The sequence below is a fragment of the Penaeus monodon genome, chromosome 18 (assembly GCF_015228065.2).
Source record: "Penaeus monodon isolate SGIC_2016 chromosome 18, NSTDA_Pmon_1, whole genome shotgun sequence".
Lineage (NCBI taxonomy): Eukaryota > Metazoa > Arthropoda > Malacostraca > Decapoda > Penaeidae > Penaeus > Penaeus monodon.
In genome coordinates, this window is record NC_051403.1 from 30,071,828 (window position 1) to 30,090,490 (window position 18,663).

At 39.8% G+C, this 18,663-nt stretch overlaps 1 protein-coding gene across 3 annotated transcripts in view; it reads right to left on the bottom strand.

Annotated features, from left to right (window-relative positions):
- Positions 1 to 298: 298 nt before the first annotated feature.
- The window catches only part of LOC119584420 (axin-1-like), a 57,000-nt gene continuing 38,635 nt past the window's right edge, over positions 299 to 18,663 (bottom strand). The window contains exons 4-19 of one of the 3 annotated variants that reach the window (XM_037933009.1): positions 18,313 to 18,532; positions 17,922 to 18,121; positions 17,334 to 17,722; positions 16,721 to 17,031; positions 11,178 to 11,339; positions 10,122 to 10,455; positions 9,822 to 9,948; positions 9,501 to 9,634; positions 9,001 to 9,252; positions 8,553 to 8,685; positions 8,236 to 8,389; positions 7,574 to 7,720; positions 6,372 to 6,659; positions 5,270 to 5,448; positions 4,695 to 4,980; positions 299 to 4,355 (exon numbers count right to left, since the gene is read on the bottom strand). In XM_037933009.1, the coding sequence (XP_037788937.1) occupies positions 4,235 to 4,355; positions 4,695 to 4,980; positions 5,270 to 5,448; positions 6,372 to 6,659; positions 7,574 to 7,720; positions 8,236 to 8,389; positions 8,553 to 8,685; positions 9,001 to 9,252; positions 9,501 to 9,634; positions 9,822 to 9,948; positions 10,122 to 10,455; positions 11,178 to 11,339; positions 16,721 to 17,031; positions 17,334 to 17,722; positions 17,922 to 18,121; positions 18,313 to 18,434 (3,339 nt within the window). In that variant the 5' untranslated portion in view covers positions 18,435 to 18,532 and the 3' untranslated portion in view covers positions 299 to 4,234. The remainder of the gene's footprint in view (positions 4,356 to 4,694; positions 4,981 to 5,269; positions 5,449 to 6,371; positions 6,660 to 7,573; positions 7,721 to 8,235; positions 8,390 to 8,552; positions 8,686 to 9,000; positions 9,253 to 9,500; positions 9,635 to 9,821; positions 9,949 to 10,121; positions 10,456 to 11,177; positions 11,340 to 16,720; positions 17,032 to 17,333; positions 17,723 to 17,921; positions 18,122 to 18,312; positions 18,533 to 18,663) is intronic. The other 2 variants (XM_037933010.1, XM_037933011.1) reach the window with 2 other exon arrangements.

Genomic DNA, 18,663 nt, shown 5'->3' on the forward strand with positions numbered 1-18,663 from the left:
CCCAAGGTTGGGCAGTTCCCCATCATTGGGTCCCAGTCTCCGCCTCCTAAGCCCCCCCACGACAACAACGGGCAAGGGATTGGGGGGGGGGGGTGCTCAAGGAAGTGTTGACCCCTGAGGATTCTTCAGAAATTGTCCAACTATTTCACTACTCTATAATGCTAGGTGTTCCTAGGTGAACAATTTCCTCTCTATACTAAATATAGAATACTGTTGTCACACTAATGTTCTTAAGTCAACAAGTATATATACTTATTGAAATTATAAATATCATACCTTAAGGAAAATAAAAAAAAAATTACAAAATGAGTTTATTTAAAAAAATCGTATGTACAGAGTAGGCGTCTTTCACCATGAGGCTGTACTACTGGAAGTGTTGCCACCCCACAAAACAGGGTATTCACACTACCAGCTGCAGTCCACATATTATGGGACTATAATACTGCCAGTTCGAGAGCTCTGTCACTTACAGAGCTATAATACTGACAATCTCACAGTCCAACAAATGACAGGACTCTTATGCTGACACAAACATAGCCCCCACTGGGGCTACACAACTGACAGTCTTCTAGCCCCAGGTTTTCCCATCCTTAAGATCTGCCCAAATGAGAACTGCTTTTTGATCATATCTTCACTAAGGAGACAAGGCCTGTATGAGGAAATTTTTTTGATCAATTAGTCCTTTAACTTAAAATTGAAAAAATGTAGTTCCCTTTCAAGAGCACACTAAAATCCTCTTTTTAAGGATCATGCCTCATTTTCTCCCTGAAATTCAAGTTATCTGCTGAGTGCCTCCTTACTTTTTTGCTGAGAGAAACTGTCTTGCATAGGGAGATACATGTGGAATAATGCTCTGCGTCTACATATAATAATTCATTTACTATCACATACATTCTTACTCAGATTTAAGAATAGGGTTAATTCAAGAATGTGGGAGGTAGGGGAAAAATAATTTTGAGATATCTAACTTTTGAGGCAGAGAAGGAATGATCCTTCAAATAATATCAGTTATAAATATAAAAAACCTCATTGACTTTAAGAAACAAATAAGTTCTGATTTTATCTACAGATAATATAATCTATAAAAAATAATTATACAAATATTAAAAGGTAATACACCAATCATTATCTAATCAATAAGTAGGTTCTATAATACTTTCATCAATCTGGCAATCTATATGAAATATGCATTACCAAGGCTGGCATTTTTACTGCAAGTGTAACCCTTATTATTGCTCAAACTCAACACAGACAACAGAGCAAAGGTTTATTATGTCACCTAAACAGACTCTGCATTTTGGAGTGAATTTACAACCAAAGCAGTTCTCCATGGACAATTTACCTGGACAGGCATTGTGACCAATCACCTGGGATTGTGCTGTAACAGGTAAGTAACAGGTCACCTTGAACAAATAACAACTAGACGGCACAGTTCCTTGACACCTTGACCGAGGCAGAACAACACTAAATAAATTTCAGAAAAATGAAAATGTTAAATGTTATATCTAAATATTGTAAAAAGGAGAAGACGTACCTGAGACATGAACAAAATGGGTCAACTTATAAATAAGAGAGTAACAATAAGGGATAACTGTAAGACAGGCACTGGTAGGGCCAGGCAGGTGACGCTGGGCTTCACAAGTTTACCTTTATTACAAAGTTACACGATGAGGCTTCACCCAACCTACTCCATCGTTTGTACATACTCTGCAAAATAATGTACAATGCAAATTATTAAACATAGTCTCATGTAGTCCACCAGGCCGGTGAGTTTTATGTAACATTGGGCATGGTAACTAGCACATCCTTTTACATGTGGTGAGCAGAGGCTGTGAGGACGTATGAGTCAGGGAGTACACAGGTGGTGGTAGTTTTAGTATGGATGAGATTGGAAGAGATGAAGAGTGTCATGGTGCTGGTTGGGTGATTCAAGGACTCCAGAGGCAGTTCTTGTCATGTTGATGAAACCTGTGATGTGATGATGAGAGAAACTGCTTGTCTTATAGAATATAATTAAGAACAAAGCTAATGTAAATTCTCAGGAAACAGCTACTGGAAAGTGATCGGAGGCAATAAGGTTCTCAGAAACAGCATTAATGTGGGTGATGACTATTTAGCTATCAATTTTGTCATGCATGACAAAAGAAAGGTACTAGGAACTGCAGGTCCAAGAAAGTGAAGTTTTTGGATGCTCAGGATCAAAGGCAGGTGTTTGGGAAGATCAGGTGCTGAGAGAGAAGTTCACAAGACAGTGTTTAAGGGGTGACAATAGCCAGGACACAATGGAAGGTGTGGGCAACGTACGACCCACACAGCCTCTACAATATTAGCACCAAGTTAAACAAGTAGTAAGAAGTGGGTGCAAGTATGATGGTATCACAGGTTCTGGGGTTGGCCAGCCCTCCTCAGTTGTGCTGTGCAGACAGGCACTAGCTCGCCACCATTGGGGTGAGCAGGCCAAGGATCCACAGCTATTCCTCCTCCTTTGCATTGTGTAGGCAGCTGACTGCATCAGGTACACTCCTCGACTGTGCTGCACAGGTAACTGGAGCCAACATCTGGCACCTTGTACACCTAAAGCAGGTCCACACACACCTCCTGTTTTATCTGCAGACACTCACAGACCAGCGTCAGCATGAGGCCACACTTTCAACTCAGGGCTTTACCATCTGGTTGGTGACTAGTGAAGCTTGGGCACATTAACACTTGAGTTCTGTAAGCTCCTTTGCAGGACCTTACATGCCACGGCAAGAAGCTTATTGCAGGTCTCCCTACTTTTTTTCTATTTTTTAAATTCCTTTTCCAGCAACAGTACAATTGCAGACTTTTACAAAGCTCTTGCAGAAAATAATAGTTGCATAACAAGTTAACAAATGTAAAACTGTGATTAGGGGTCTAAAAATGTTCCAAATAATGTACATGTGTGTAAAAGGAGAAAAATCTTTAATCTTCTCCTTTTATCGTGTATAATACAGTGTCATTTGTACAGGTTGTCAAGTATCCATTGTATACCATCAGCATTATACCAAACACTACCTAATGGCACACTCAATAATGTATGATAAAACACTGATAAACTGCTTTAAAGTAAAATATGTATTACTTCCTGATATAATATTGTTTGTTTTACAGACCAATGTTTTACTTGCTGTCAATATATTATCATACATTATAATATATGGATCTTGAGCATTCTAATGTGTATCATATATATGAACATTGTACCACATGCCATTTCGTTTTGTATTAGTCATCCTAGCAATGTTTAGGACATAACTTTGTAGATAAAATAAAGTAATGCTAGTACGTTTCTGTTATCTAATACAATATTATATATTATGTGATACACTGATCTGTATTTGTTTATCACCTGGAAGCATAATAATAATAATAATAATAATAATAATAATAATAATAATAATAATAATAAATAAATAAAAGATAAAAAAACAAAAACAAAAAAACAATGACATCAGTGGCAACAAGTGTTAATGGTGTTGGCATCTGAGAAACCAGATGGATGTAGCAAGAGCTGCTAGTGATGGCATCAGGCACAGAGATGGTGGCCACAATTAGCAGCCATGCTGGCAAGAGATGCAACATGCTGAGGCTGGAATGACTACAGTTGCATCAGACTGTTGCCAGAATGATGGCGTTGGCAACAAACAGGCTGCATGGTGGCTGGTAGTCGGTGTCAGCCTGCACTTGACAAGTATTTGCAAACGAAGAAGAGCTGGGCACTGTTGTTTCAATCCAGTGTCCTCCAGCCAACACACCTTCACACTTACACATATCTTCCTGTTATCTCTAAAATGAGGTAAGAAATTACGCCTATCACTTGTAGGCTTGAGGGGTCACGGGACTCCCACCACTCCGCCCCAGCAGCAAGCCACAGTTCTCGCAGACTGGCGCTTGGGCTTGGCAGGTAGGCAGGCTCTGTGCGTGCACTGCCCTCTCAACGATCTCCACAGCACAACATACAATTTAACACCACCAGTCTATGAGTGTTCCTCCCTGTTGCTTTATAATGGTGTTGTCGGGTAGATATCATATATGTACATCCCCTTTGGGGTATTGTGAGCACCAAACACATTCCTCCCTCAGAGATCCACTCCAAGATGCACTCTCTTCCCAACAGCCATCACAAGGGACTTTCACACATACAACACTCCACTTCACAAAATAATATATATATATTTCATTTTTTCCCCCTCCCTTACCCCTCAACAGCATTTTAGTCCGCTTTTCTTATCTGCGCAAATATCTTTCCATCAAAGAGTGGCAGAACTTCCTGGTCATCCGTCACTTCCTCCTGGATCACACCAAACTCTTCGCACTGTTTCTTGAAGAAGAATCTGAAAGTATTAAAGGAAGAACTCATTGTCTTGAGGATGCCAGATCTTGCACATGGCAACTATTTAAAAAAGTAGATATAACCATGCATAAATTATGTATGTTACAGCATGCAGCAATAGGTGAGAAAGCTTAACAGATGAAGAGTTTAAGTATGAAGTGCCAGACAACCATTATTTCTTTAAGATAAGAACATGCTAGTAAAAGCAATCCTTCTCCAATGGCCATTATAAAGCAGAAGTCAAGATATCCAACTCTCAGCCTGAAAGAGAGCCTAGCTCATCCCAAGACCCCAACTACAGGCACAGCTAAAAAGGCCTACGCACTGCAAAAGAACTTACCTGTAGTTTCCTTTCTTAGGTAAGTGTTGTTTGAATCGCCTGAGAGTGACTGGGCGGGTGGGGATGCGGGTGACGAAGGGGACGTCGTCGTCGTGGAAGTTGTAAATGACCGTGGTGCTCTCTGTGGCGGTGCTCATGACCGACCCAGAGCCTCCTCCACCCCCCCCAAGCCCGCCACCTGCTGTGGAAGCCGACCCGCCTGCACCCGCACAGCCACCTCCACATGCGCCTCCACCACTGCCCGTGCTGCTGCTGCCACCACTCACGCCACTGCCTTCATACATTCCTGGAAATCATCACTGGCTGTTATGGTGTGACAACATGCAGACAGACAGCCAATCAGGCAAACTTCCTCCCTCTCCTTCTGTGGCTTCACCTCAACACTGAGCACCTGACTTCTCTCATCACTTTCTTCCTACAAACCATTCAATCCAGTTAATCTGCCAGATTGAAATAAAGGGATGTAGAACTCTCCCTTCTTCCCTCTCGAGCTGTTCATTAATTATCTAATGTTTTCCCCATTTCCGTTCCCAAGCTACCAGCACCTGTTGGACCAAAAAAGGGTAGGTTCCCACCTGGAGGTGTTGGTTGTGAGTGCCTTGAAGGTCGCTGCTTTCGGAGAGTGGAACCATTGGACCCAGGGCACACTGGCCCTGATCCATCACCATGACCCTGATTGCGACTGCTGCCGCTCTCCGGGTGACCCCAGCCATGGCTTGAGCTGTGGCCTCCAGACCGGCTGGATCCACCACCCCTGAAACAAGTATTACATATTATCCCCTACAATCCAGATAATGTGACTCTCATCACGAAAAAATTTGTCTTGAAGGGCGGGTGACATGAACAGGATGTTATGGGAAAATTTGGCTGTGGGTTGGGGTGACGCGAACCTGCCGTTGTGAGTATTTCGGATGAAGGCCAGGGTGATAGGAAAAACTTACCACAAATGCACAAACCTCTTGGAGGGTGATTAGACTCATTTGGTATTTAGAAAGGGCCTTTTGTATTTTTTCCATAGATAAACGAATTTGGACTGTAGTGTCCATGAGCTATGACTGGAAGAGTGCTGGCTCCAGGGAGGACACCATTTCCATGCTCAACATCCTATTCCTGGCTGTCATGACTGGCAGTGAAGGTAGTATTACAGGTAACTGTATATTATGAAAGAAAAAAAGAAAGATGAAAGAAAAAAATTACACAAATAACAAAATGTTACTTATTGATATTATTCTTGATATTATTCTACCTAGACAGGTGAAATGGAGTCTGTGCAAGGAAAACTGTATTAACATTTGGAAAAAGCAAATCAGATGACAAATATGGACATTGGAAAATGGCAAAAAAGCTAAAAAAGAGAAAATACAATTGCAAAGGGGAGGCATAGAGTCTTGTCACCACACACAAGTGTTTGCATGCACCTGGCCTACAAGCCGTGCACTTGTCAGAGCCACAGCTCACGCAAGCCTTGATGCCCGTATTTTGGGTCATGTAATTGTTGTGAAGCACTAGATCCAATGGGTTAATCACATTTATAAAACCAAAAAATATAAAAGGATATGTATAACCACACCTTTTACTGTCCCCCCCCTTCTTTCTTTAGGTCTGAATTCTATTGTTCATGAAACAGACAAAAATAGGCATGATTCTCCCTCAACACAATTGGTAGACACAACTCACCGACTTCTTCTCTTTTCTTCAGAATGTGAGGCATGTGAGCCATGCACGGCATGCGAATGGGGCATATGAGGTGCATGCATGCCATGCCCCATGTGGCCACCCTGCTCCATGCCTGCTGTCACCCAGCCAGCAGGGCCACGGTCAAGTGAGCCAGACCGGCCTCCCCCAACGCTGCCACCACTGAGGCTGCCACTGGCACTCACATTACTGCCCGTATTGGCCAGTGTCCCTGAGCCGCCCACGCTGCCACCGCTCACACTCCTGCGGCCACCACTACTTGCACTGCGTCTGAAATAGGCAACTAATGGTCAGTCTAAATTCAATTAAAGGCCAGAAGTGAGTGCTAAAGCAATAACAATCCTATCAAAGCTCTATGAAAAGGATATTCTTAAAATATTGTGGTTACTAAAAATGAAATGTTCATTCACTGATATACATCAGTCATGCAAATAATAACTACCAATTATATAAAATACATCCTTGTATAAAATAAGCTTAGAAGCAGACCTCCACTGAGAGCCAGCAAGTTCTTAGAAAAAGCACTATAATCAAGCTTCCTTGTGACAGAGAGAGGCATTAGCTGAAGAGTGGCAGATAACTCACAAAAGCAAGGAAATTTTAAATAATTTTTAAGAACTGATTCTCAACATAACAGATCCTGAATGAGGATCCAGAATCAGTTGTAGAAAATGATCTTGGAAAGACACATGTGATTTTTTATGCATAACAGATTTAGTAAAAGGATAGAATAAAGGTGGTGACTAACATGAATAAGAACAAACCAATAAAGTGGAGAAAGATAAAATGTGGACATAAACCTCAAAACCAACTGCAAGTAAGGGATACGCAATCCAATCAGAAAGGATAAATCAAGAATAACAGCAGATAAATAGATTTAGTTTATACACATTGTAGTAGAGTTTGAAATGCAATGTAGAGTGGAATATCAAGTCTGGGAAATTATTTTTGGTAAAACAATATCACTGTATTGTCCAAACTTTTTATATGAATGGAAAAGGCCTGAAATTAGTTTGTTATTCAATATGCCAACTAAATATTTATGCAAACACAATAATAAATAAATAAGCCAGACAGAAAAAAAAGCAAAGAAACAAAAGAAAAGTGACACACACAGAGACAAAGACAAAACAAAAGACAAACTACATGTGAATGAAGTGAAGTGAAAAGAGACATGAAGTCACCTTAGAGTTCCAGGAGAAGTAGCCCCAGCAGCAGTATGTGTGGACCGGCTCCCTCGTAGCCTGGGGTCCCACTCATGCTCAGGGTACACACTGGACGTGCTGCCACTCCCACTAAATTTATCACTCTCAAGAAGCCATGAGGTCACCCTGAAAAGGACACACCACATGGAGTCCCCTGATATTGTGAAGTACTTTTCATGTGTATAGCGTACAGTCTGCGATGATCCCGTGAATGTAGAGTATTTTGTATGAGGTATACATAAAATGAACATAAAGACTGTTTGCTTGAAATGGCTGAATTCCTGCACATCCCCCACATGTAACACCGCATACATCTAAGAGTAATACAGCACATAAAAGGCAATGCCAAGGTGTATGGAGGCTGAGAGGACATCCATCATTATTCGATAAGTAGAAACAAATGGTAAGACCACAAGAGGACTACACAGAACTGGATATGAGCAAAAGATTTAGAATGAGAGAAGAAGATGAAGAAGAAGAAGAAGAAAGCAAGCAAGAAAGAAAGAAAGAAAGAAAGAAAAAGAAGAAGAAGAAAAAAAAAAGATAAAAAGATGAAAAAGGGGTAAAAACAAAAAATCCACAGAAAAAATCTGCGTGCAGAGAGTGAGAGCACCTAAGGCAGGGGATCATTCTACACGAACCTCTCTGTGGATGATGCTGAGGGGGCTAAGGAAGGGCCAGAGTCAGACACCACCGATACTCCTGAGTCTGTCAGGTCAGCTGGAGGACGTCGAGAGCTGCTTCGTCGGCCACTAGACTGGCGTCGCCCTGAGCTACCACCATCACTACTCGTGCCTGAAGAAAGAGAATCCATTAACATCACAGAATGTTGCATCTAATGATTCTGGTCTTTTTCTCTAACTGAAACGACTTTACATACTAGTATTATCATGACTAAAAATGTTTATTTATTGCTTTATAAAACAACAGTCTACAAACTCCAACAGTGTACACATACCTGCATAATTCTCCATGTACTCTGGCATGGAACGAGACTTGGGTAGTGGGTGGAGGGCACCCCTTTCATTGCTTTCGTAATAATCTGCTACATTTCCAGAATCCGATGAAAATGTAGAGTTTACGTCTTGGCCCTGTTGAATAGGAAAAATTATAAAGGGGGAGCCACAGAAAGCACTTTCATGATCCATTAGTTGGAAGATGACATAGCAATCAATCACTTATTAATTATGCATTTGCCTATGATATCTGGAGAACTAATCATAATAATCAAGTCTTACGGCATAAAGGGGTCAAGTGGTCTAATAAATTTCCATAGCAATTCAGAGAATAACTATCAATATTAAAACAAGTGCCTGGTAAATTTTATTAAAAAGCCACCAACATTAACCAGCTGTAGGAAAGTTTGAAATATTAATGTTGGGAAAAATGAATAAATAAAATCATACGCGATCTCTGCGGCGAGTGTGATGCCAGTTTTTGCTGGCTTGGTACGGGTGTGGAAGATGGCCTGGTGGGAGGTGCGCAGGATGGCCAGGGGGGAGGTGCAGAGGGTGGCCAGGGGGCAGGAGAGCTGGGTGGCCAGGGGGGAGATGAGCTGGGTGGCCAGGCGGCAAGTGGCCCTGGTGGCCAGGCTGAACCGAGGACAGGTAACTGGAGCCGGAGACATACATGGACGGATGAGTGCCGCTCACCATGCCCTGTGGGGGAGAGTTGAGGGTCATAACTGCCAAGAGGACAGTGGTTGCTTCTAAGAAATGTCCAGATTTATATAACAGATTTTAGTCAAACATTTACACAAAATATCAATTACAAATCAGATTTAAAATTAGATGCTAATATCTTTATATTCCACAGTCTCTGCAGAACAATGAATTTTTCTAACTCAGGAGATACAGAATCATAAGCCCTATAAATATGTTTCAAGCCTTATACATTTCAACCCTACCTTGGATGACAAAGGCAATGGCCGAGGCTGAGCGCCAGGCCGTCTGCCTGAGGGTGACTTGGGTCGAGGGGATCCGGGGGAGCGAGCAGGCGTGTCGTTGTTGCTGTCCTGCCACACTCGAGAGACATGCTCATCTGTGGCAAAGAAGATAAGCATTTTGTGGCCTTTCAAAAGTTTTACTTTTCTTTTTAATCTACTCAAAGTATAACTTGCCTCTGAATGGCCATATTTAACTTTACAAAAACACCTCCCATTTTGGGAAAAAAGAAATTTCTTACCCATATACTGGGAATGTTGTAGATTGGACCTCCTCTCACTCACCTAATATAGACTGGCAAGGATCTACATCATCTAGAGGAATCTTCTGATTAAGTTTATCCAAGAGAAGCGAAGGAGGAAGACTGTTGAAGGCGTGTTGTCTGCGGCACTCGTCTGACACATTGTCCCCCTGCAGAAGTAAAGCATATCTGAGGCTTCCATATTCATAGCTATGATGATAAAAAAACAACAAAACCACCTAACTTGTATCCAGTAGCTAGTGATAATAGTGAACAAAACTGTATTAAAAAGTGCTGTGTGTGCTCTTGCTCAAAAGAGAGCCATAGTGGAGAGAGAACCTACCTCCTGGATCTTCTTGAAGGACTGCTGCACCTTCTCTTGTGACTCACGGTCTCTCTTGACCTTCTCCAGCCGTTCAATAAGAAGTGCAGCAAACTCAGGCGGCTTGAGGTTGGGCACGGACTCATGGCGCAGGCGGTGCGTGCGGGGGACAAAGGGCACGCCACCATGGAGAATCCCACCCCCACCCCCTCCTGCACTGCTAGGGAAGCTGCCCCCTGTGGCTGCACTCAGGGCTAGCTCACGATTCTGGCGGGCATTCTCGCGCATCTTGTGGTACTGTCTCTTGAGGTATTTTGGGTTGATGTTACGACCAAACCCAACTGACATTCCATCACTGCAAGGAGGATCTCCCTTAGTTTTATCAATAGTGGAATAATCTGCCTCAAGCCTTGGGATAATCTCAAAGTACATAAACACCTGTCAAGCACATCAGTGCAATGACACCAGTCAAACATATTCAGCAAATGTAAGCAAATATAAATTTTAGCAACTGCTCCCTCTTATCTCTTTTCTTTCTCTAAGAAACACACACACATACATACACACACACACACACACACACACACACACTTAAATATAAACAGCAAAAAGGTCTTTGTTGTCATCAATACTACATTACACACTAAGACTGATCATACTTTCAAACAAGTTTGTGAACTTAGTAAAACAACAAAATAAGAAATAATGAAGTGGAAATCTTTATCTATGGTACTATGATACATCAGTACAAAAACAATAAACCCTAAAAGGTTGGTACAAAGTGTCAACATCTGCATTACCTTAAGTATGATCAAGAAATTACTCAAAGTAAATAAAAAGAAAATTCACAGCAGAGTAACAATGTGAAATACAGTAACACTGGGGCATACATCACATATTTAATCAATCTGGTATAAAGTATTCTATTAAACTAATTAACACCGAAAAGGATAAGTAAATGGACCATCTGCTATATAATATAACTACCATCTATGTAATCAAACATGCAATCAGTCACATACAAGCTGCAGCATGAGTGAATGGAAGTACGGGAACAAATGCGACAAAAGTACTCACACAGAGGAATCAGTGCATGACATCGTGTCATCGGTGAGTGCATCAGAACTTAGACTTTGAAGCTCTGAGTCCAGTCTGCTGGACACATGTGCCGAGGCATACACTGCGTGGTAGGGGTTGACACCACCCCCAACACACCCGCTGCTGCCATGCAAATATTGCCTAGAACACAAATATATAAAGAAAAAACTGAAAAGGTACTTAAACAAAAATTCTTCAGTGTGACTCAAAAAAAAGCAAAGAAAAGAAAAAAATTGCTGAATAAAAAAATAAATAAAAATAAAAATAAACAAAAATAGGGAAAGGAGGAGAGGACAGGACTGAATTTAAGAAAATCTTTAAAGCAATTATGAAAATGCCTTTTATGCAATACAAGACACAGCCAACTATCATGAATGGGAATCAACAAGAAGCAAAACTAAGGACAAACATAAAATATGTACAGAAAAAGTGAAGTGCACTGGTCAGAACACAAGGAACTTGCCCCAAACTTACCTTGCAGTCATGCATGACCAATAATGACTTTTCTCTCTATGGAAAACAATGCAAGAGACCAAAATTTGACATCACTTCCTATCAATTTAGAATTTGGGATATATATTTAGTTATTCCTAATATCAACAATGCAATATGGAGTCTTTGGGCATTTGTGAAATGTTTCTCAAGAGAGAACAGGGAAAAACATTAACTCTGTTATCTTCATTTGTCATTACATTAAAAACTGCAAAACAGAAAGCACATACTTACCTTCCATTAGTAATTAAAGCTATTTATGGCAGTTTGAAACATGCAACAGGTAAACAAGGTCATGCATGTATTGTTAATGGTTTTAAGCAGTCATCATCATCTACCATGCAACATGCTGGATAACTCATCATCCAAAAATCTTTTTCTCTGAATGAACACCCACACACACACTAATAATATCATTCATAAACTGGAGCATTTGAAACAAAGGAATGTCTCAGGTGAATTAAACGTAACGTTCACATTGTATTTATTTTCATTCAGACAGATAATTCTATATATTTATACATGTAAATATGAGTATACATGTATAGTGTATGTGTGTATATCTATACCTATATCTATCTATCAATATATAAATACATACATGAATATATCTACATATATCTATCTATCCCCTCTCCCAAACACACAAAGAAAGATAAAGGGGGAGAGTGTGAGAGGCGGGAAGAAGAAAAAGAGGAAAAGAGAGAAAGGGGGAAAGAAAAAGATAAAAAGAAGAGAGAGGGAGAGAGAGAAATAAGAGAGAGAGAGAGAGAGAGAGAGAGAGAGAGAGAGAGAGAGAGAGAGAGAGAGAGAGAGAGAGAGGGGGAGAGGGAGAGAGAGAGAGAAAGATTAAAAGAGAAAGAGAGAGAGAAAGAGAAAGGGATAAAGAGAGAGAGAGAGATTGAAAGACAAAGAGGGAGAAGAGAAGAGAAGAGAAGAGAAGAGAAAAGAGAAGAGAGAGAGGGAAAGTAAAGACATGCACACTCACCCCCCCCCATTTACAGACAAAGACAGGTACAGACACACAGACACAATTAGCTCTTCGCATCTTTTGATTGATCATATTCAACCAACAACAGACAGGAAAGAAAGAAAAAAAAAAGATGGAAAGAAAGAAAGAAAGAAAAATAAATAAATAAAATAAGTTTTTGTTTGAGCATTGTTCATCAATTACTATATTTTCTATATTCATAGTTATCATTTCTGTATACACTCATACAGCATTCTTGTTATATTCTATACATTTTCCATTCAGATCATTAAATGAAAGAAAGGAAAATCTTTGCTGTTGCTGATTTGTATTATGCTTTTTGGCCTACAAGGGTTCCAAATGTATCAAATGTGTTCAAAATAAAACCTGTGTGTATGGAGGCCACAAGCTGAAGGTATGAGACTTGGTGACAACTCTTGACTAGCCTTAGGCATTATGATGAAATGTTACTCTTGACTAGCCTTAGGCATTATGGTGAAATTAACATAAGTTATTACAAAGACCAATGTAAAAATGTCATTTCTGTGCCAATATTAGGCTTAACTATTTAATGATGTTTTCTATAACCTGGCTAAATTCAGATTCACTCTATAGAAGTGAGTATGAATTTTCCATGTCATAAAAGCAAACAGGAATACCATATGTGAATGTAGCTCCTGGGGACATCAGGCATGTCCTGCATAAGAAGTCCCAATATAGATTATCTGATTGCCCCCTGACATGCATTTTTTTCTCTTTTTTATGGTTCCATTAGTCTGTATCTCTTTCCACTTTTCATTTCCTCCTCTTTCTTTTCTTTTCTCCAATCTTCCCTTTCAGTCCCTCCTCCAAAATCTGCCTCAGAATTTTAACTAAACTTGGAATAATTTTTCAAACACAATGACAAAAAAGAAAAGAAAAGATCTTTTGAGAAGCTGACAATACTGCTGCACGGCAAGAGTTTTGTGCAAATGATATTGAGAATATAGAAAAATATGCAAGCATTAGTACAGGCTATACTGGAAATCCAGTTAGGATCTGAAGAAGTTACAGGTCAAGACCATGTACTCGGCAACAAATTGTAACTGGTTATTTACACAGCACTTACATATTAGAAGAACAATGTTTTAAAGTGCACAGGACACATCTTTGTTCTATCCAAGTAATGCACCAATACATACATATCAGCATGGACACACGCAATATAAATTCACACAATCATATTCTCTCTCTCTCTGTCACCTCCCCCTCCCTCTCTCTCTCTCCTAAAAGGTCACTATGACTAAACCGGACAGTGAGCATTATATTTTCTATATGTATTGAATAGTACTTTAAATATTCTGTAGTTTCTCCTATGTTTTTCATAAAAAAATTATTTAAACCTTTGCCGCCGGATGGCATGTATGTACATGCCATGGCATGCCTGGATTATATTCCGGGTGGCATGTGTATACATGCCATGGTGAGCCAGTCCCATTTTCCGGGGGCATGAACGATCATGTCAGGGTGCCAACACGATCTCCCAGCAGCAGGGCCCGGGCTACTATGAATACAGCCCAGGAGAGAGGGCTTTCATATCATGAAACCACCCAGTGCAAATGGGTTAAATTTGAGTGACTGTATATATAAATCATTACATGTATAGCTTTTCTTAAAGTAATTTGTTCTACATCCAAAGGGAACTCACAAGCCAGAATTTGGAAATGTTAAATCATCAGATACAGCCTTTACATCTACTGAACCACATCATTATACATGTATCTCATGACTTAACCAATCACAAAAATAAGGTAAAAATCTTTCAAAATTTATACTTTCCTTGCCAGGATATGGAGAAGGTTAATTAACAGGTTAAACTAGCCTATTCAACATGGTGGAGAGAAAAAAGTTGCTGTTCTGAGAAAAGGTGTCCTGTACAAAGGTCTCCTAAAACATGTCTAATAAATGTCAATTTACTGAAGTTCTAATGGTGAATCCATTCACAAATATTTACAAGGAATATATTTTTGACACTATGACAATTCTTTTTACTGGTTCTCTTTGGAAGCTTTTAAAACTGAACTATAATGCATAGCATTCTGGTGTTTTAACATTTGAGTTTTCTTTGTGAAAGACATCAGTAAGAATGAATAATTACTGGACAATAAGAATTTAATGATATTCTAATGATACAATCTTTTATGGGGATCATTCCTGGTGAAGGGTTAGCCACACACACACAGACACACACACACACACATATCACATATATATTTTAAATATATATGGAATAAAAAACCCGCACTACATAAACTAGATTTATTGAAAATGAGACTACAGTTTTGAAATCCACCTGGATTCCATCCTCAGGTCTGGCGAGGAAAGGAAAAGAGAGAGAGGAGAGGCAACGTGGTAACACGGGGCAGGGAGGGACAGACGAACGGAAGCAGAGAGAGGTCACATCAGGTCGGAGAATTGGGCGGACTATGCGCCGGGTGGATGGCATATGGGAGAAGGCAGAGGATGTGGGAAACAAGGAGACTATTGACAGAAGAAGTAGAAGTAGAAGAGAAGAGAAGAAGAAGAAGAAGAAGAAAAGCTGCTGTTCAAGTTGAAATTAGGCAGCAGCTTTATTAGGGAGGATTCTACCAGTCTGCGGGCGTGGACATCAGCAGAAGGAAAGACAATCTGTGCTGTTGACCAGTCCATCTGATGGCCAGTGTCCCATATATATATATATATATATATATATATATATATATATATATTAATATATATATATATATATCATATACATATACATATACATATAACAATATACATATACATATACGTATATACATATACTATATACATATATACATAATATCATACATAATATATACACATAACATATACATACATATACACAACATATATACTAATATATACATACTAACAATATCAAAAATTTAATGATATTACCTAATATATTGATATTATAACGAAAATTTATATATATTAGAACTATATATGTATATAAATCAATAAATAAATATAGACCATAATACTTATATAATATATTGACAAAATATCCATAATATATACATATATATTATATTACATATTACAATATATCATATATCATATATATATAATATTATATTAATATCTTTAATGAAATATAATAATATATATATTATAGTATATAATATATACTATCATATGTATATATGTAATATAATGTATAACTATATAATAACGATTTATATATATACTATACAATAGATCATTAAATATAAATATATAGTTATATCTGCATTTAAATTAGATAGTTATATATATATATTAGATACAAATAATGATTATCAGTTGATACATAGTATTAGTACATAAGTTACATAGCAATATGCAATAGTCTGATTAATTATAGATTACTACATAATATATATATATATATATATATATATATCATATATATATATATATACTAATATATATATATATATATATATAATATATATATATATATAATATATATATCTATATATATATATATATACTATATATACACACACACACACACACACACACACACACACACACACACACACACACACACACACACACACACACACACACACACACACACACACACACACACACACACACACACACACACACACACACACACACACACACACCTCTCTAACTGTATTACCTGAATTCTTGAATCAAACGGAATGATATTCCTTTAGAACGTTTGAAAATCAATAAAAATTGCCCTAAAGCTTATTTTCTGACACAATTCCATATATCTTTCATAGTGCACACCAACATGCATTTCACTTTGTAAATTTTAATGATTCCTTTATGAAAAATAATTAGTATTTAGTAAATATATACACACATGTAATGGTGAAAACACTGTCAAGACTGCTCTACGGTTCTATATGTACACAAGTGAAGATCTGAATCTGAAAAGTGGGTTAGTTTTCTGCTTTAGATTTAGATGTTAATAATTTTCAGCTACCAAATGGAATGTATCAGGGGTGATACATAGGGTACTGGTGCAGTGACATGAAAGTGACAGCCAACCTACCCAGCAAAGGCCTCAGGTCTTCTTCTCTCTGCCGCCGCCCTCTGTTTGACTGTGGCAGCTAAGGCTCCCTGTGTGAGGCGGATGTGCCCTGTGGCAGCTGTGCCTTCAAACTCACAGTCCTCATGCAAGGTGGGCAAGACGCCCCCCGTCCCTGCCCCAGACCCTCCATTTCCTGGGCTACCAGGGGATGGGGTATGGGGGGAGTCGGTGCCTGCCCCGCCTGCCTGCTGTGAGGCAGCATCTAGGTACAAAAGGTAGCGCTCGCTTTTTAAGAAACTTGGATACGTGCTGCGTGCAATTTCTTCTTCCACCTGCAAGTATATACACTAAAGATTAGTACCTTAAAAGAGTAATGGTATCACATGATATGTTGTCTTCCTACAAAACTCCTTTGACAATTTTCCATTCTATAATTTGATCAAGAAAAAAAAAAGGAAGGAAGGAAGTAAGTCATCCTGTACAATACTACTACTATGTAATAACAGTAAAATAATCCATTTGAAGGTATAAAATTCATTTATACAATGAGGAATAAAATATCAGTAACCAAAAGACTAGATACTACCATGACGCCAACCAAAGTCCCAAATAACTCCTTCAGCCAAGCACTTACTTCTCTCTGGGCATCGTCAAAAATATTCCGGTCAATGCTGCGAGCATTTATGCGGTCATTGACAATCTTGTAGGTCTTTTCAGAGACCCTAACGACGAAGTTTCGAATAAAGCGCTTCCAAATGATGGTGACAAGTTGGGAAGGATCCTGTGTGGATTTCCTGAGGCCATTGCAGGCGAACCAGAAGTGGAGCGACTCACAAGAGCCACACTCCTCCTTCAAGAACTCCTGGAATAGCTGCACTCCCTGGGAATCTTCTAGAAGCTGTGGCAGTGAGTACGACCAGCGGATGACGGGTGGGGTGGAGCCTCCTTCCCCCCCACCAAAACAGGGTGAACCTCCCTCCACAGAGCCCCCCGCCAACGCTGGCCCATCACCCCCGCCTTCACCTGAAACACATATTTCAAAACATTGTATCCTCCATGGAGAGATATCTGAAAGAGATTTCACATATGCAATGAATGCTAAGAAATACATGCAAACTATAAAAATTAATTAAAATTGTTATAATCAAACAAACCCTTTTTGGATATGCATAATGCACTTTTCCCCACAGTTTTCAATTAATTCAGGCAAAGTGTTGCTAACCTGGACAAGGAGAGTGGATGGGGAGTGGGGCTTCAGGAGAGAGACACTGGCCAGGCTTGCCCCAGTCCTCCAGGCTCTCCTTGGCCCACTCCCCGTGGTGGAAGTGGTGCTGCCCCGGGACGTCCTCACCACCTGGCACAGGCGGCCGAGGGTCCAGGCGGCCACAAGTCTCAGCTCCTCCAACTGTCTCCCCCTCAATGCTGTAATGCAAAGAAAGCATTGTTTTATTTCATGGAGGTTTAAAGAGTATGGCTATGACACACATCAAAAGAGTTTGTGCTCAGGGAAAAACAAATCCCCCCCCCCCTTTTTTTTTAATAGAATGTTGAACTAGTAGCATCAATGGCACAGTGATGACTATAGCATAATAAACAGTAAGACCAAAAGTTACCTGTGTTGTGATTGAGGGGTTTTCTGCGGAGAGTGAGCCAAGGTTTGGGGTCCGCCTGTTTGGTCCCCAGCCGGCCCCCCAGGCTGGACTCCTGGGGGGGGTTCGGGGGAGGTGCTGCTCATCTGGCCAACACCTCTGTGCTGGTGCCACAGGTGCTGCTGCTGCTGCTGCTGCACTCTCTCGCTTCACACCACCAGCACACCATCCCGACGCCTCAAACCTATAGCAAGTGTAACACAATTCCCTTTGAAGACATGAAAAATTGCACAAAATCTTTGTATGTACATCATACTACTCAATAACAACACTAGCACTTTCGATGAATTACAGTTCACAAAATAATTTACAAGT